General features: G+C 42.3%; 1 protein-coding gene and 1 long non-coding RNA gene across 2 annotated transcripts in view; one reads left to right on the forward strand and one right to left on the reverse strand.

Annotated features, from left to right (window-relative positions):
- Window positions 1–3,981: 3,981 nt before the first annotated feature.
- LOC122942000 overlaps window positions 3,982–20,470 on the reverse strand; it is a 39,208-nt gene continuing 22,719 nt past the window's right edge. Inside the window, exon 4 of the long non-coding RNA XR_006390534.1 lies at window positions 3,982–4,710. This is a non-coding gene — a long non-coding RNA (uncharacterized LOC122942000). The remainder of the gene's footprint in view (window positions 4,711–20,470) is intronic.
- LOC122941866 (lecithin retinol acyltransferase-like) overlaps window positions 7,097–20,470 on the forward strand; it is a 48,719-nt gene continuing 35,345 nt past the window's right edge. The window contains exon 1 of the mRNA XM_044299442.1: window positions 7,097–7,640. Within this exon, the coding sequence (XP_044155377.1) occupies window positions 7,110–7,640 (531 nt within the window). The 5' untranslated portion in view covers window positions 7,097–7,109. The remainder of the gene's footprint in view (window positions 7,641–20,470) is intronic.

Consider the following 20,470-nt stretch of genomic DNA (forward strand, 5'->3'; position numbering starts at 1 on the left):
AGAGAAGGTTAGGAAGTGGATTCTCCTCAATTTTTTTGTGTGCAGTGGATGACAGCTAGTCTCCACCCACCATGTCTGAGAGAACTGCAAACTAGATATTCACTATGCACAGAGAAAAACTGCTAAAAATTCCAGATACAAGTCATATAATGGCCAGTAATATTATTCCTCAAAGTTTGAGGAATGTAGACTTATGAAGTTATGAACTGGTGGAGGCAGTATATTTCTTATAGAGTTTATGTACTGTAGAATAATACATGATACAAGCAGAGTGTGCATACTGGCTTGATGAAAAAAAAAATTAAAGGGTAACTTGCTAGAGGTGTCGAGTAGGGCACATACCCTGGATGACAACTAGCCATTCTGCCTGGGCCAGTGTTATAAGATACAGGGCTAGGGAAACAAATTGATGGTGGGTCCCTAATGAAGGAAAGCTAAAACCAACAAGATTAGGACAGGAATATACAACCCACAAATAAACTATAGGTAAACATAAAAGTTATGGATGTTACCTTGTTAGAAGTTGACAGACAGTGCTCATTTGCCTTTAGCTGTATTTAGGTTTATTAGCATATAAAAGTAACCTCTCCCATAAAATGCCATGTCAGCCAAAAGGTTTATTTTTAAAATTTGACACGTGTGATTAATATATTGTTCAATACATGTTCTCCCTGTCTTACAAAGTGGAGAAACAAGAATCTGCACCTTGTTATCTTGTAAGCTTAACTGAAAGCTGCCACGTCTTAACATTACTTCATATCGGGCTTTGCAACATCATTTAATATTCACTTTACAGTTTTGACACTGCCTAGTTTTAGACTAACATTTCTTTAATTTCATAAAATTCACTGCAGAACTAGCATTCGGCATCAGAAACCCTTTAAGGAGTTTATGGTGTTACTGGATTTGTTGTAGTCAGGTGGGTTATTAGAGAAAGAGGATTGCGGTTTCCTTCCTCTGGTTACAAGTTGTTCATAGAGAGAAAAATGAAGTTCTGGCAACTGGTTCATAAAATGATTGATATATGAGTAGAAGGCTTTCTGAGGATAAGCATGTACATTTTGATGCATTTTCCATTTGTGGAAAATTTTAGATTTTTGTATACTAGCTCACCATTATTCAGGTGAATGAGGCTGAGATACAATAAAGAGTGGCACTATGTATTAAAAAAAAATACTCTTTTTATTTTTTTAAATAAATTTCATGTCATGCAATCAGCCCTTTTATGTAACATCATTTTATATCCATGAAGTAGAACAAATCGGACCTAGAAATCGTCAGTAAGTAAAGTAAATGTTCCCTTATTGTTATATGGCTCTCAGGGATAAAGATATATGCCTTTGATTGTGGTGAGTGGTAGTTTTCCATGGACGGAGGGGCTGAAATGGCTTTCCATGCATTTTACTGGTTGATGTAGTGTGAGGGACAACGAGGCACAGACAGTGTCGGACTGGGATACCTAGGGCCCACCAGTAAAATTTATTTCGGGGGCCCACAATACAGATACATTCAAATATAATAAATATATTTTTAAGTTTTTTATTTGAACATAGGCTGGTTGAGGTGCTCTGCATTGAATTCATGTTTTTAGAGCAGTAAATCTACTGTGTTAGACTAGGGGCCCACCTTGCTCAAGGGCCCACCGGGGGATTCCCCTGTACCCCTGTGGGCCAGTCCGAGCCTGGGCACAGACATAACAATACTTATTTGTTGAGAGAGAAGTTGTCCAGTGGTATAAAATGTTTTATATATGGCTCACAGATGGTAAGGCTACTTTCACACTAGCGACACGAACCTCCGGCAGCCTGTTCCGTCGGGTGAACAGCCTGTCGGATCCGTCATGCCTCTAGTGAACATGTGCCCCCGGACTGCCGCTCCGTCCCCATTGACTATAATGGGGAAGGGGTGGAGGCACGGCAGCGCACAGCGAGAGGCTGTCGGAATAAATGTCGGACATGTCGTAGTTTTATTCCAGCAGCTTCTTGCCATGCGCTGCCGTGCCTTCGCCGGAACTCCGCCCCCGCCCCCTTATAGTCAATGGGGATGGAGCAGCAGTCTGGGGGCACACGTTCACTAGCAGCAGGACGGATCTGACAGGCTGTTCACCCGACAGAACAGCCTGCCGGAGGTCTGTGCCGCTAGTGTGAAAGTAGCCTAAGCGTTCAAAAAGAAGCAACACTCCCCCACAGCAATCACTGACCACTCCTGTCTCCACTTTCTGCACCCGGATCGACATGTCAGAAATAAAAGGAAAGGCCCGCTCATTCCATCACTGACCATAATGGTGACCTGCCTCAGCCAGTGATTGGCTGAGCACACCTTTCCTGCAATTTTCGGCACATCGAGCCAGGACCAGGAAGTGAATCCTTAAAGTTTTTTTTCGAGATTTTAATACTGATGACTTTTCGAGAAAGCAAGTGACTACACATTCATCGGTCACATAGCCTCGGCCATGAAGTGAATGGGGCTGAGCATGATACCGAGAACAGCCGCTATACAATGTACGGGCTGTGCTTGGTGAGCAGAGAGAAGGCCACGGTGCTCACAGGAGTGTTGGTGCTTTCTCAAATAGCTAATCAGCAGGGGTCCCAGGTGTCGGACCCCCACCAATCAGATACTGATGTATTAAAATCTTGGAACACCCTTTTAAGGTATATCTTGGAATACTGTGGAATTGCTCCCACAGATTTGGTTGCATCAGATCCAATATGGATGAGAATTTAAGAATTCTCATCCACACTGACCAGAAAGACCACCGCCGCATAAATTCACCTGCAGTGTGGATTATGCATCCGCAGCATGTCAGTTTGGCAGTGATGGCCAATTTGGCAGCTACCAGAAGTGGTAGCTGCAAATACAGTGGAGGAGTTTAAGCATGCATGGGATAGGCATAAGGCCATCCTGCATATAAGATAGGGCCAGGGGCTATCCATAGTATTTAGTATATTGGGCAGACTAGATGGGCCAAATGGTTCTTATCTGCCGACACATTCTATGTTTCTATTTCACCGCTAGTAATGCACAGCATAAAATTCACAGGAAAACCGCAGCAAAATCTGTGCTATAACAGAGCTATTAAAACACGTTACAGCTCTATTTGTCAGAATTAGTTTACTCATTTATTAGAATTATTTAACTTTATAAACAAAAATAGGCAGATCATTTTTATTATATGTATTTAACATGACTAAAATATATATATATAATATAACTATCCTGAACTTACGCATTGTCTAAGTATCGGTTGGCAGTCCCACAATATATATTACAATGCCTTTATGTGTCATATCCAGTACATAATAATTTAAAAACAGATTGGATTAAATAATTCAGTAATAGTTTCATTTTAATTTCATTTTTGAAACCTGATAGTAATATTAAGACAAATACATGGTTAAAGAATGTGGTTTATAGTGAATGATCATGCCCCTTTATCTTAGATTCTGCATACCGATAGCCCTAATATAATATGATGGTATCTGATAGGCTTTATTGTGTAAAGCAAAGTACAGCTATTACCATGCAAAATATGTCTTTATAAAGAGCCTGCACAGTCATAAACAGAGACAGAAGAGACGTGTGGTCAGAAGCACAGCCAGCTCAGTGGTAATATAATGTCTCTTAGCTTTACAACTTTTACAAGATACACAAGCTCTGGACAACTAAGACTACTTTCACACTGGCGTTTCAGGGTCCGCTTGTGAGATCCGGTTCAGGGCTCTCACAGCGGCCCAAAACGGATCAGTTCAGCCCCAATGCATTCTGAATGGATAAGGATCAGTTCAGAATACATCAGTTTGGCTCCGTTGCGCCTCCATTCCGCTCTGGAGGCGGACACCAAAACGCTGCTTGCAGCGATTTGGTGTCCACCTGACGATGCAGAGCCAAACGGATCCGTCCTGACTTACAATGTAAGTCAATGGGGACGGATCCGTTTTCAATCACACAATATGGTGCAATTGAAAACGGATCCGTCCCCTATGGACTTTCAATGTAATTTAGGACGGATCAGTTTTGACTTAGACTTTTTTTCTAAAGAATAATGCAAACGGATCCATTCTGAACGGATACAAGTGTTTACATTATCGGGGCAGATCTGTCAGTGCAGATACAAGACGGATCCGCACCGAACGCAGGTGTGAAAGTAGCCTAAACTGTATAAAGCCAAAATGCAGCACCCTTAGGGTTTTCTGCCCAACTGTACCTCCATATTCCTCCAATACCTTGTGATAGCATGCGGAGGTATTTCTGATTGAGTATGCTGTGATATTTTTTTTTTGGATTCATACTGCTTGCTAATTACTTATCATGGAGCTATTCCACTTCCAAGGGAAAATACCCCATAATAGGACAGCGAGTGGTTTATCTGTGTACAGCTTCCTGTAGGTGTCTCTGCTGTGAGCATGGGGCTCAGTTGTGATACATTTCTACCTGCTTTCCCAAAGACTCCTTCAGTAGAATACCGGCATCTTTTACACTATGTTTTGCACTGGGAATGGTACTTTTGTTGACATTTCACCAGCTAATGATGCATTTCAGCAGTATAATACTTAAAGAGAACCTTCAGTTGTAGCAGAAGATAGCTTTGGTGGTGGTGATGGTGGGGTTATTAGAATGAAGGAGCTTCCAAACCCACAGCTTTAGACTCAGCAGTTTCAAAGATTTTAACTCAGAGATCTCCAGCTTTCCAGGCTACTGCTTGCAGCATTGCTACAGGAAAGAAAAGAATGTATTGTTAAGTGTAGAGAAACTTTAAAGCACTTAGATTATTTGTTTGTGAAATGGTATAGTTTTCTGTCTATTAAATGAAAAAGATGAGTATACTGCAGTAGATTTACTGTTGGTAATGCATCAGAATTCTGGCGCAGAGTCCATGCACCACATTTTTTAATCAATACATTTTTATTGGTTTTCCGACAATAAACAAGTTACACCATCATTAGAGGTCATATACTTGTGAGTAATCACATATGTGAAAAAATAACATACAAAGAAACAATTAACAGAACTGTCGTTGAAGGAGTCATATACTTAGAGGTCCTCCATATATGCCATAACTTTTCATACCTAGGGTAATTGTGTTTAACTAAGGACATGGATCAAAAAGGCATGTTAGATTTACCCTGGCCACGATGTCCTCCCTGGCGGGAATATTAGCGCTCTTCCAGTTGGCAGTGATGGCCAATTTGGTGGATAAGAAGATATGGGCGATAACCACTCAGAGTTTAGAGGGGATATTCTCCAAACCAATAAACAAGATGGCTAGAGCGGGAGAGGGAACCAAGGCATTGCCAAGGAGTTCTGAAGCTAGAGAGAAGGTTTCTATCCACAAGGGTTTAAGACGCGGGCAATTCCACAAAATGTGGAAAAGCGTACCCCTTAGGCCACAAGCTCTCCAACATAAGTGGGAGACTCCAGGGTACATGAGGCTCAGCCACTCAGGGGTATCCATGCACCACATTTATTAAGTATCTCAAGACTTATTTTTTTGCCTTGGCACAGGGAAAGGGGACATGACTTAGTGGTGCTTTAATATGCACAAAAAATCAGGCATGCCATTCTGGTACAAAGTGAGCCACCTAATATGTGGTAAAACCTCAACAGGATAAAGGTGTACCATCATCCAGCCTGGGGCATTTACAATGTATGACTTTTGTAAAAGTCACAAAAATGTTGCATCTCCACATCAGAGAACCCTCTGGTGTACTTTCACTGACAGTGTCTAAATCACATTACACTTAAGCCAATTAATTATTACTCTGTGCTATTTCATAAATGAGGCACACCCACACAAAATAAAGGCACATTCCTCCTATTAGTAAATCTACCTCCCATATGTGTATATCTAGAATGTATTTCTCTCAACAAGGAGTTCTTGATTTGTAATGTATTTCTTCCTCTTTGCTGATTCATGACCAAATAATGGTTATAAGCAATGGCAAGTACAGACCTGCTACTGATAGAATGTACACCTTCATAATGGTGTTCTAGTGCATAGTGGGTTTTCCTTAAGGACAGGTTATTAATATCTTGAAACCGTAATGATCCTTTAACATAAGTCATTAAGATAAGATCTGTGGCGATTTAATTCCCGGCTCCCTTCCGTGGCCTCTTCAGACAACTGATCGGTAGTTGGGGAATTGGACCCTCATCGATCTGATATTGATGACTGATAGGTCATCAATATCATGAAACCGAAATACCCCTTTAATGCAAGTCTGGCAGACATTGCCTGGAATTGGACAGACAAAAAATTGTATTTGTCCAGCCAAATCCCAGCAGGCTAGTGGAGATCCAGAGAGCTCCGGCAGGCTAGTGGAGATCCAGAGAGCTCCGGCAGGCTAGTGGAGATCCAGAGAGCTCCAGCAGGCTAGTGGAGACCCAGAGAGCTCCGGCAGGCTAGTGGAGATCCAGAGAGCTCCGGTAGGCTAGTGGAGATCCAGAGAGCTCCAGCAGGCTAGTGGAGACCCAGAGAGCTCCAGCAGGCTAGTGGAGATCCAGAGGGCTCCAGCAGGCTAGTAGAGATCCAGAGAGCTCTGGCAGGCTAGTGGAGATCCAGAGAGCTCCGGCAAGCTAGTGGAGATCGAGAGGCTCCAGCAGGCTAGTGGAGATCCAGAGAGCTCCAGCATGCTAGTGGAGATCCAGAGAGCTCCAGCAGGCTAGTGGAGATACAGAGAGCTCCAGCAGGCTGAACTCCTACCGGCAGTGTTAAACCAGCCTAAGAGCAGTTATATAAAGCACTTGGTTCTGTTATGCATTATTATAGAGCCCACTGCCCATGTATAACCAGAAACTGATATTTAGTGTTTATTCTTATTGGGTGTTGTTCTGTTGGGATGAATATTTACGTTTGTGATAGACTATAAAATATGCCAACGTCCACATTGTTAATTGTATATTAGTCATGTTTCAGTAGGTGTGTAGTTATTCCTTATTAATTGTGCAGTACTTAGTAAGTGTCAGACTTGTAAGAGCTGCCTACTTTTTAACCAGTCATACTAAGCTGTATAAAGCACAGGACCCAACCCACATGCCATGATAAAATACAGGATTTGCTAAGAATGTGAGTTCATTAAGGCTACTTGCAAACCAGCAAACAACTACCGAAGATGAAAAATCCAGTCTTAGGTTTACTGTCATTTCTTTTGGACAAGATATTGTTCTTTTTAAAACCAAAACCAAACTGCATTTCAGTAGCTGACACAAATGGTAATATGTACGAGACATCGCTCTTTAAAAGAGGTGATCTTCTGGAAGTTCCACGCACTCTCTTTGTCCATTTTGGCATCTACCTTGGGAACAATCAAGTTGCACATTTGATTCCAGACATTCTTCCAGTTTTAACTTGCAAAAAGACGTATGTTGAGAAAGTTGTGACTAACAAGAGATTGATAGGAGGAGTGCTAGCTAAAATAGCTAGTGTGAGAGTGGACAATGTGCAGGATTTTGCGTATGGTGCTATTATATTACTAAACAGCATGGACCAACATGTAAAAAAAACACCTCTTTCTAATGAAGAAGTGGCTCAGAGGGCTGAGAAACTTGTGGGAACCACATCTTATAGCTTGCTGTGGGACAACTGTGAGCATTTTGTCACTTACTGCAGATATGGAACTGCTGTGAGCTTACAGACTGACAAGGTAAATATATGACAGCAATTTGAATGTGAATATGTGTTGGTTTTATATGGATGAATGTAATCGGCCAACTCTTTTGTTGAAAATATCTGAGCAAGATAAACTGCTTGTTTGCATATAATGATAGTATTGGTGTCACTTTTAAATGCCGAATGACAACACATATATACTAGAAATATGTCACCAGACTTATTTTTATTAGAGCAACCTCAGATCATATTTAGGTCATGCAGTCCTTTTCAGTCAGTTTGTGAGATATCACTTATCCACAGGGCCTGTACCCCTGAAATGAATGCAGCAGGTTGAACATGCACACTGCTGCCTTAATAATTATGTGTGGGACTGCTGGACACAGCGCAGTACAGTGTTCAGTTTTTTCCGGAACTCCGATAGAGAAGAAAGGAGCAGCAGTGCGCATTCTCATGCTGCCACTCCAATCATTTCGAGAGAATTAGGTTCTTGTAATAGGTGGGTATCCAACATCTAGGATTGTCTCATGTGTTTGGGGGTCCTTACGACTCTTCCTTAACAGATGATGTCAGAGGAAGGAAGGATTGGACATTGTAAGTTTAAGATGATGCACTTTGTTCGTTCCCCTAGAAGAAAAGCTGCCACCAGAGGTGTCTGACAGCATGTATATATGGATCCAAGAGGAATAGCTGCCCGCTGAACAAGTGTTAAGCCAACAGCTACTGAAGGTGTATGCTCACCTTAAGGCCCCATGCACACGGCCGTTGTTCACGGCCGTGTGCGGGCCGTGGAACCGCGGCCTGGATCCCTCCTGAGAGCAGTAGTGCACTTAGTTACTGGTTGCTATGACGCCGTGCGCTCCTGCTCTCAGGAGGGATCCAGGCCGCGGTTCCACGGCCCGCACACGGCCGTGAACAACGGCCGTGTGCATGGGGCCTAACACTCACCTATAGGCCTCATTCGTATCAAGCCTGGCCTGTGGCAGGGCTTGATAAGAAAGGACTGAATCTCCCATAGACTGCAATGGTAAATCTTTACAGTCTATGGGAGAAATTATCAGAGGATCGCATTTTAAAGACTTAAGGTAAGTGTAAAAATAAATAAAAAAGTGTTTAAAAATATCAGAAAATATAAAAATCACCTTATTTAAAATAAATAAATGTGATGATCATTAGTATAACAACAAATCCCAGAAGCTGTGTCTTTGCAAACAAAACAGGTTTCTTTTATTTCATCACAGGTTTCCATAAAATGTCCTATAGCCAGGACTCGTGCTCCGAAACGCATCCTGGCTGTAGGACATTTTCTGGAAACCTGTGATGAAATAAAAGAAACCTGTTTGCAAAGACACAGCTGTTGGGATTTCTTGTTCTATTGTTCGTTGGAGGTTGCTCCTCTCCCGTGCAGCGTGCAATTTGGAGCGAGTCCTGGCCGGTTTCCTCATCGAATGATCATTAGTATCACCACGTCCCAAAATGCCTGAACTATTAAACTATAAACATATTTATTCTATATGGTGTATATCATGATGGAAACAGTTGGTCGCTTCACCTCTCAAAAATAATTAAATAAAAAGTGATCAAAAACCCCAAAATAGTATCAATAAATGCTATAGATCGCCACACAAAAAATGAGACCTCACACAGCTCCATAGACCTAAATATGAAAAAAATTATTGTTTTCAAAGTTTTTTTTTTTGCTGTATTAAAACACAAGAAAAAACTATATACATGTTATATCACTATAACTGTACCTACCCGGAGAATGAACATCCTAAAAATGAAACTGATAAAACTATGGCAGAATTTCCATTCTATTAATTTTTTGCCATCATATGCAATATTAAATGGTCCCATTAGAAAGCACACCTTGGTCCTGGCAAAAAAAAAAAGAAGCCTTCATATATCTATGCAAACAGAAAAAATAATAAAAAATTATGGCTTATGGAAGGCAGGGAGTAAGGGAAGGGGTTAAATGTAATCCAGAACAATGCTTTGCAGAAATCAACTTTCTTATATCAATTTGCCCATCAGAACTCATCATTTGTTGTTTTTCTAAATGTAATAATGTTTTTTAATCATTTGCAGGGATACCAGAATTCGATGTCTTGGTTCTCCTCTATTCTCTCCAGTTTCTACAAATTAGCTAACATTTAGGCCTTGATGCACACATATACATACGCACACATTTTGCAGCATTCTAAACGCTTGAAAAAAAAAAAAGCCTTAAATTTAGTTTATCAGGGTTTTTTCGACTTTTAACCCATTCTCTACCAGCGCCGTACATGTGCTGACGAGGCTGAAAGTGTTCATGCTGCAATTCTTATTTTGGCCACCAGATGGCAGGCCAGGATAAGAAATGAGCAATATTCAGTTTAAATCACATTTTAAAACTCTCTGATAGACCAAAATTTAAAATGAAAAAACATAATATATAGGCTCATATATGAGCATCAAAATCAAAAATTAAACAAACAATGTTCAAAAATTTAGAATAAAAGTTAAAATCACCCCCCTTTCCGTATAATTAAAAAATTAATACCTGAATAACAATAAATATAAACATCATGGGTATAACCGCGACCGAAAACGCCCATACAATTAAAATAGAAAAAAAATAAAAAATACGGCGAATGGCGTAATGAAAAAAAGGGTCAAAATGGCCTATTTGCCATTTTTACATTGCTTCTTTTACCCCCCAAAAAGTTTAATAAAATGTGATCAAAAAGTCACGCACACTCCAAAATAGCGTCAATAAAAACTACGGATTGTCCTGCAAAAAATTAGCCTCTAAACAGCTCAGTAGACAAAAGGATACAAAAAGTTATGGGCGGCAGAATATGGTGATGTAAAAAAATGTAATATAATTTTATCAAGTTTACAATGTACTTTGTATGCATTCCATTTCTGTATTTCCGTTTTTCCGTTCCATTGAAAGATAGAACATGTCCTATTATTGCCCGCAAATCACGTTTCGTGGCTCCATTCAAGTCAATGGGTCCACACAAAAAAATGGAACACATAATGAATGTACTCCGTATGTCTCCCGTATCCGTTCCATTTTTGCGGAACCATCTATTGAAAAGTTTATGCCCATCCCTATTTCTTCTATGTAATTGCTGTATATGCCATACGGAGAAATGGAACAGAAACACAAAAAGGAACAACGGATCCGTAAAAAACTGACTATAAACCACTGAAAAAGCCGGACAAGATGCTCGGGAAAAAAAAAAGGCATAACCCATATCATGTTATGTTTGTAACAAATAAACAAACCAACCACAAGAATGACAAAAATGCAATGAGGGAATTAATCAAGCTCTATACTCCAGAATTCTGGCTTCAAAAAACGGGAACTTTGACTAAGGCCTCATGCACACAACAGTATTTTTTCACGGTCCGCAAAAACGGGGTCCGTAGGTGCGTGATCCGTAACCGTTTTTTCGTCCGTGGGTCTTCCTTGATTTTTGGAGGATCCGCCTGGCCGTGCGGAGCCAAACGGATCCGTCCTGAATTACAATGCAAGTTAATGGGGACGGGTCCGTTTGACGTTGACACAATATGGTGCAATTGCAAACGGATCCGTCCCCCATTGACTTTTAATGTAAAGATCAGGAGTCCCTTTTATACCATCGGATCAGAGTTTTCTCCAATCCGATGGTATATTTTAACTTGAAGCGTCCCCATCACCATGGGAACGCCTCTATGTTAGAATATACTGTCGGATATGAGCTAGATCGTGAAACTCAGATCCGACAGTATATTCTAACACAGAGGCGTTCCCATGGTGATGGGGACGCTTCAGGTTAGAATATACTGAAAAACTGTGTACATGACTGCCCCCTGCTGCCTGGCAGGTGCTGCCAGGCAGCAGGGGGCAGACCCCCCCCCCTGTTTTTAACTCATTGGTGGCCAGTGCGGCCGCCCCCCCCCTCCCTCCCCTGTAGTTAACTCATTGGTGGTCAGTGCGGCCGCCCCCCCCCCCTCCCTCCCCTGTAGTTAACTCATTGGTGGCCAGTGCGGCCGGCCCCCCCTCCCTCCCCTGTAGTTAACTCATTGGTGGCCAGTGGGCCCCCCTCCCTCCCCTGTAGTTAACTCATTGGTGGCCAGTGGGCCCCCCCTCCCTCCCCTGTAGTTAACTCATTGGTAGCCAGCCCCCCCCTCCCCTGTAGTTAACTCATTGGTGGCCAGTGGGCCCCCCTCCCTCCCCTGTAGTTAACTCATTGGTAGCCAGCCCCCCCCCTCCCTCCCCTGTAGTTAACTCATTAGTGGCCAGTGGGCCCCCCCTCCCTCCCCTGTAGTTAACTCATTGGTGGCCAGTGGGCCCCCCTCCCTCCCCTGTAGTTAACTTGTTGGTAGCCAGCCCCCCCCTCCCTCCCCTGTAGTTAACTCATTGGTGTCCAGTGGGCCCCCCCCCTCCCTCCGCTGTAGTTAACTCGTTGGTGGCCAGTGGGCCCTCTCCCCTCCCTCCCCCTCCTAATTAAAATCTCCCCCCCTATCATTGGTGGCAGTGGAGAGTACCGATCGGAGTCCCAGTTTAATCGCTGGGGCTTTGATCGGTAACCATGGCAACCGGGACGCTACTGCAGTCCCGGTTGCCATGGTTACTTAGCAATTTGTAGAAGCTTCATACTCTTCATACTCATACTTACCTGCGAGCAGCGATGTCTGTGTCCGGCCGGGAGCTCCTCCTACTGGTAAGTGACAGATCATTACGCAATGCACCGCACAGACCTGTCACTTACCAGTAGGAGGAGCTCCCGGCCGGTCACAGACATCGCAGCTCGCAGGTAAGTATGAAGCTTCTACAAATTGCTAAGTAACCATGGCAACCGGGACTGCAGTAGCGTCCCGGTTGCCATGGTTACCGATCAGAGCCCCAGCGATTAAACTGGGACTCCGATCGGTACTCTCCACTGCCACCAATGATAGGGGGGGAGATTTTAAATAGGAGGGGGAGGGAGGAGAGAGGGCCCACTGGCCACCAACGAGTTAACTACAGGGGAGGGAGGGGGGGGCTGGCTACCAACGAGTTAACTACAGGGGAGGGAGGGGGGGCCCACTGGCTACCAATGAGTTAACTACAGGGGAGGGAGGGGGGGCCCACTGGCCACCAACGAGTTAACTACAGCGGAGGAAGGGGGGGGCTGGCCACCAACGAGTTAACTACAGGGGAGGGAGGGGGGGGGCCCACTGGCTACCAACGAGTTAACTACAGGGGAGGGATTACGGTCTCGGCTGCAAAACGGTGCATTTTTCCACGGACCCATTGAAAGTCAATGGGTCCGCGAAAAAAAACGGAAAACGGCACAACGGCCACGGATGCACACAACGGTCGTGTGCATGAGGCCTTACTTGCAAAAATATAAAGGTTGTGACTTTTGTCATTTTACATCACTCACTCCGGTTTTTAAAACTGGTGGCAGATTTTGCATGGTTAGCTATACAGGTCCGTCTAAAAAAATTAGCATATTTTGATAAAGCTCATTATTTTCTGTAATGTACTGATAAACATTAGACTTTCATATATTTTAGATTCATTACACACAACTGAAGTAGTTCAAGCCTTTTATTGTTTTAATATTGATGATTTTGGCATACAGCTCATGAAAACCCAAAATTCCTATCTAAAAAAATTAGCATATCATGAAAATGTTCTCTAAACGAGCTATTAACCTAATCATCTGAATCAACTAATTAACTCTAAACACCTGCAAAAGATTCCTGAGGCTTTTAAAAACTCCCAGCCTGGTTCATTACTCAAAACCGCAATCATGGGTAAGACTGCCGACCTGACTGCTGTCCAGAAGGCCATCATTGACACCCTCAAGCAAGAGGGTAAGACACAGAAAGAAATTTCTGAACGAATAGGCTGTTCCCAGAGTGCTGTATCAAGGCACCTCAGTGGGAAGTCTGTGGGAAGGAAAAAGTGTGGCAGAAAACGCTGCACAACGAGAACAGGTGACCGGACCCTGAGGAAGATTGTGGAGAAGGACCGATTCCAGAACTTGGGGGACCTGCGGAAGCAGTGGACTGAGTCCGGAGTAGAAACATCCAGAGCCACCGTGTACAGGCGCGTGCAGGAAATGGGCTACAGGTGCCGCATTCCCCAGGTCAAGCCACTTTTGAACCAGAAACAGCGGCAGAAGCGCCTGACCTGGGCTACAGAGAAGCAGCACTGGACTGTTACTCAGTGGTCCAAAGTACTTTTTTCGGGTGAAAGCAAATTATGCATGTCATTCGGAAATCAAGGTGCCAGAGTCTGGAGGAAGACTGGGGAGAGGGAAATGCCAAAATGCCTGAAGTCCAGTGTCAAGTACCCACAGTCAGTGATGGTCTGGGGTGCCATGTCAGCTGCTGGTGTTGGTCCACTGTGTTTTATCAAGGGCAGGGTCAATGCAGCTAGCAGGAGATTTTGGAGCACTTCATGCTTCCATCTGCTGAAAAGCTTTATGGAGATGAAGATTTCATTTTTCAGCACGACCTGGCACCTGCTCACAGTGCCAAAACCACTGGTAAATGGTTTACTGACCATGGTATTACTGTGCTCAATTGGCCTGCCAACTCTCCTGACCTGAACCCCATAGAGAATCTGTGGGATATTGGGAAGAGAAAGTTGAGAGACGCAAGACCCAACACTCTGGATGAGCTTAAGGCCGCTATCGAAGCATCCTGGGCCTCCATAACACCTCAGCAGTGCCACAGGCTGATTGCCTCCATGCCACGCCGCATTGAAGCAGTCATTTCTGCAAAAGGATTCCCGACCAAGTATTGAGTGCATAACTGAACATAATTATTTGAAGGGTTGACTTTTTTTGTATTAAAAACACTTTTCTTTTATTGGTCGGATGAAATATGCTAATTTTTTTAGATAGGAAATTTGGGTTTTCATGAGCTGTATGCCAAAATCATCAATATTAAAACAATAAAAGGCTTGAACTACTTCAGTTGTGTGTAATGAATCTAAAATATATGAAAGTCTAATGTTTATCAGTGCATTACAGAAAATAATGAACTTTATCACAATATGCAATTTTTTTAGAAGGACCTGTATTATCAATTCAGATTTTTAAACTGAGGGAGGGATTTATTATAATAAGAGATGAGCAAATTTCCGCTTATGAAATTCGTTCACACTTCGTTTGTTGGTTAAAGGTGAATTGCGGTATGGTTTACGTTACCTTTAAGCAACAAACATAAGTGGAAATTCTCTCATCTCTGATTATAATAGGTGTATTTGAAGTTAGTTTTAATATTGGATATGCTATTAATATGCTATCTTGCACCAAATGTATGAATGTGTTGCATGGTTTTTATAAGTTTGGCGCAAGTCTAGTGTTGCTGCACCTATTACAGTGAAAGTACTCCTAGGGGTTACCGAGCGTACAGCTGCGACATCTTAGCGAGATTTTGAAAAGTTGCACGTCATAAATATGACTTTAGACTAATCTACTGGAAAACCTGACCAACTTCTCACTCCACTTTTGAAACTGGCATGAGGGGGCGCAGTTCACAAAAAGTCGCAAGATTTGTGACTTTTGCCACAAGATGTGGCAAAAAAACATTTTTACACCACTGAACTGAAGTAGCAGATTTGATAAATATCCTGCTTAGACTTTTTAGAAATTTGAAAAAAAAAGTCACAAACTCCATTAGAGGAGTTAGGTTTGGGTTAGGTTTAAAGATACACCACATCTGCGGTGTTTGATAAATTTAGTGCAAAGTATGCCAACTCAGACTTGATCTAAATTGATTTCAGATGTTACCCCTATGTATGTAGACTTCTCAAGAATTTGCTATACATTTTTGAAGTTTTTGACTAAACTGCGGCCAATGTTTCAAAAGCCATCAAAACCGCCTCAAAGAATACCACCATATGCTCTGTTTGAATCCAGCCTTGGAGTGCGTGCACATAATAGATGTTCACCTGCATTCTTCTTTATACACACACTGTTTGCATTGCTAACATGCACCACAGGGTGCTGAACAGAGATGCTTTCTGGAATGTGAATAAGCTCTTTTCATTCATGAGCTTTCCAGGGTATACTCTGACCTGTTCTCCGCTGCCATTTCCTAATGATGCCTGTATAATCCAATAGTAGATAGAAGTAAACATTCCCTCATTTCCTTCAAAACACACCTAAACAAGCATTGGTAAAAGAGACTAAACATTCTGATTAAGATAATTAAGCCTAATGTGGCTAGAAGTAATCCTCAGGTTTAATTACAGACTGCTGTTTCTTATTGGCATGTGTCACGCAAGGCATTTCCCTGTCTGATCATAAACTGTACAGGTCAGAAAAGAAGCAGAGGTTAGCCTAGTGATCTAGCATTTGTTAGGATTTAACTCAGACTATATTAATAGGATCAAAATAGTGCATAAAACAGGCTCATTGAGTCAGATGCCTCCAATGAATTGGATAGGAAACAAGTTAGGCCTGGTTCACATCTGGGCTGTGAAGTCCAGCAGTCTGCTCCAGCGAAGGAATAGGCTACAGGAGTTGACTGTATGCGCATTGCCAAACTATAATAGGATCCAGCTGCTTTCTGGCTTATATAGCAGTTTTCAGCCAGACAATGTAGTTTTTTATGTCCAGCCTAAGGCTGGCTTATATGCTAGATACAGTGAACTCCAGCAGTCAGTCTGCAGTGAACTCCAGCAGATGTGAACCTGGCCTTACTGTAAGTCCTCTTGCGCACGAACGTTGTGCATTTGTGGTCCCCAGTGCATGGGCAATGTCCGTGCCGCGGCCGGGACGGATCGAGACCCATTCGACTTGAATAGTCCCGTGATCCGTCCGCACAGAAAAATAATAGAACAAGTTCTATTTTTTTTTGCGGTGCGGAGGCAGGGACAGAAACACCATAGTGCTTCCGTGGGGTTCCGATCTGTGCTTCCGTTCCGCATCTCCATGATTGCGGACCCATTCAAGTGAATGGGTCCACATCCGTGATGCAGAGTGCACATGGGCCGGTGCCTGTGTATTGAGGACCCGCCGTATGTGGGAACACAACATTCATGTGCAAGAGGCCTAACTCTCTCACACCCAGAGTACTGCAAAGCTGTTAAGGTAGATTCACACAGAGTTTTTTGGATTAGGTTTTTAAGCAGATTTTCCTGTAGGGTTTTCAGACAAAGCCAGAAGTGGATTTGAAAGGAATAGGAAATATATTTCTTCTTCCTGCTGGGTCCTCCTCTCGCTTTGGCTGAAAAATCAGCCTCAAAGCCTCCTCCTAAAAACTCTTGTGTGACCTACCCTAAGAGTATTTTATTTACAAAAGTGGTAGCCATACAAATGTAGTAGAATTAGGGTCAATAAGTGTTGCTACATAAAATGATAATAAACACAAAATTTTGCTACCTCTGGATTTTACACTATTCTGTTGTAAAATCCAGTGCTGTAGTAGTGCATGTGAATGTAGCACTCAGCTGCTGAATTGATTTTTTCTTGAACGTAACCCTTTCAGGACCCTGCCATATTTCACCTTAAGGACCAGGCCGTTATTTGGAAATCTGACATGTGTCACTTTAAGTTGTAATATCTTTAGAACGCTTTTCTTATCCGAACCATTGACATGTGTCACTTTATGTTGTAATATCTTTAGAACGCTTTTCTTATCCGAACCATTCTGAGATTATTTTCTTGTGACACATTGTACTTCATGACAGTGGTAAATTTCAGTCAATATTTTTCATTTTTATTTATTAAAAAAAATCAAAAATTTGCCCAAAAAGTTGAAAAATTTGCAGCTTTCTAAATTTCAATTTATCTGCTTTTAAAGCAGATAGTGATACCTCATATACTAGTTATTACTTTATATTTCCCATATATCTACTTTTTGTTTGGATCATTTTTTGAATGCCGTTTTATTTTTTGGGGATGTTAGAATGCTTAGAATTTTAGAAGCAAATCTTAAAATTTTTCCGAAAATTTCCAAAACTCACTTTTTTAAGGACCAGTTCAGTTATGACGTCACTGTTGGGCTTACATACAGTGGATATAAAAAGTCTACACACCACTGTTAAAATGTTAGGTTTCTGTCATGTAAAAAAATGAGACAAAGGTAAATTATTTCAGAACCTTTTCCACTTTTAATGTGACCTATAAACTGTACCACTCAATTGAAAAACAAACTGAAATCTTTTGGGTGGAGGGAAGAAAACAAAAAAAAACTAAAATAATGTGGTTGCTTATAACTGGGGATATAGCTGTGTTCAGAATTAAGCAATCACATTCAAAACCATGTTAAATAGGAGTCAGCATACACCTGCCATCATTTTAAGTGCCTATGATTAACCCCAAATAAAGTTCAGCTGCTCTAGTTGGTCTTTCCTGAAATGTTCTTAGTCGCATCCCACAGCAAAAGCCATGGTCAACAGACAGCTTCCAAAGCATCAGAGGGAACTCATTGTTAAAAGGTATCAGTCAGGGGAAGGGCACAAAAGAATTTCCAAGGCATTAGATATACCATGGAACACAGTGAAGACAGTCATCATCAAGTGGAGAAAATATGGCACAACAGTGATATGACCAAGAACTGGACGAGACGAGAAGAAAAAAACTGGGAGGCTACCAAGAGGCCTACAGCAACATTAAAGGAGCTGCAGGAATATCTGGCAAGTACTGGCTGTGTGGTACATGTGATAACCATCTCCCGTATTCTTCATGTGTCTGGGCTATGGGGTAGAGTGGCAAGACGAAAGCCTTTTCTTAAAAATAAAAACATCCAAGCCAGGCTACATTTTGCAAAAACACATCTGAAGTTTCCCAAAAGGATGTGGGAAAAGGTGTTATGGTCTGATGAAACCAAGGTTGAACTTTTTAGCCATAATTCCAAAAGATATGTTTGGTGCAAAAACAACTCTGCACATCACCAAAAGAACACCATACCCACAATGAAGCATGGTGGTGGCAGCATCATGCTTTACCCTAAGTTCACACCTGAGCGTTTTACAGCGCGTTCAAACGCGCTGTAAAACGCTCAACACATGAAAACCAATGCTTCCCTATGGGAATGGTTCTCACCTGGGCGTTTTACAGCGCGTACGATCGCGCTGTAAAACGCCCGACGCATAATCAAGTACTTGAGCTTCTTTGGGGCGTTTTGACGCGCGTTTGTGGCCATAGGACACTGCAGTCAATCACACAAACGCGCGTCAAACGTGCGTTTACTATTACAAAAAACGCGCATAAAAACGCGCGGAAAACGCGCGTTTGAGAAACGCTCAGGTGTGAAAGCAGGGTTAAGGCTGTTTTTCTTCAGCTGGAACTGGAGCCTTAGTTAAGCTAGAGGGAATTATGAACAGTTCCAAATACCAGTCAATATTGGCCCAAAACCTCCAGGCTACTGCTATAATGCTGAACATGAAGAAGAACTTATGCATTAAAATCAACATAGGAATGGCTTCACCAGAAGAAGATTAAAGTTTTGGAATGGCCCAGTCAGAGCCCAGACCTGAATTCGATTGAAAATCTGTGGTGCGATCTGAAGAGGGCTGTGCACAGGAGATGCCCTCGCTATCTGACAGATTTGGAGTGTTTTTGCAAAGAAGCATGGGCAAGTCTTGCCAAGTCAAAATGTGCCATGCTGATAGACTCATACCCAAAAAGACTGAGTGCTGTAATAAAATCAAAAGGTGCTTCAACAAAGTATTAGTTTAAGGGCACACTTATGCAACCATATTATTTTATTTTTATTCCCTCTACCTAAAAGATTTCAGTTTGTTTTTCAATTGAGTTGTACAGTTTATAGGTCACATTAAGGGCTCATGCACGCAAAAGTTTTTTGCGTTCCATATACGGAGCGTATTTTGATTCCGGATACGGTCTGTATACGAAATCGTTCATTTCAATGGGTCCGCAAAAGATGCGGACAGCACTCTGTGTGCTGTCCGCATCCGTTGCTCCGTTCAGTGACACCGAAAAATTATGAGACATGTTGTATTCTTGTCCGTTTTGCAGATAAGAATAGGCATCTCTATGATGGGCCTCCTGTTCTGTTCCGCAAATTGCAGAAGGAACACGGGCAGCATCCGTTTTTGGCGGATCAGCCATTTTATTACATCACAGAAACTTGACATTTTAACAGGGGTGTGTAGACTTTTTATATCCACTGTAATAGAAACCACCTATAAATGGCCCCATTTTAGAAACTACACCCTCAAGGTATTCAAACCTGATTTTGCAAACTTTGTTAACCATTTAGGTGTTCCACAAGATTTAACCCTAAGTTCACACCTGAGCGTTTTACAGCGCGTTCAAACGCGCTGTAAAACGCTCAACACGTGAAAACCAATGCTTCCCTATGGCCCTGGTTCACACTTGAGCGTTTTACAGCGCGTTTGAACGCGCTGTAAAACGCCCGACGCATAAACAAGTTCTTGAGCTTTTTTTGGGGCGTTTGTCGCGCGTTTTGGCCATAGACTCATTGGACAACACTGCAGTCAATCACACAAACGCGCGTCAAACGCGCGTTTACTATTGCAAAAAACGCGCATAAAAACGCGCGACAAATACGCGCGTAAAACGCGCGTCTCAGAAACGCTCAGGTGTGAACCCAGGGTAAAGGAAAATGTAGATGAAATTTCAGAATTTCACTTTTTTGGCAGATTTTCCATTTTATTCCATTTTTTTTCCGGTAACAAAGCAAGGGTTAACAGCCAAACAAAACTCAATATTTATTACCCTGATTCTGTAGTTTACAGAAACAACCCATTTGTGATCGTAAACCGCTGTATGGGCACACGGCAGGGCTCAGAAGAAAAGGAGCGCCATATGGTTTTTGGAGGGGAGATTTCACTGGGATAATTTTTGCCTTGTCACATTTGAAGAACGCCTGATGCACCCCTAGAGTAGAAACTCC

Source organism: Bufo gargarizans, chromosome 1, assembly GCF_014858855.1.
Source record: "Bufo gargarizans isolate SCDJY-AF-19 chromosome 1, ASM1485885v1, whole genome shotgun sequence".
NCBI classification, from domain to species: Eukaryota; Metazoa; Chordata; class Amphibia; order Anura; family Bufonidae; genus Bufo; species Bufo gargarizans.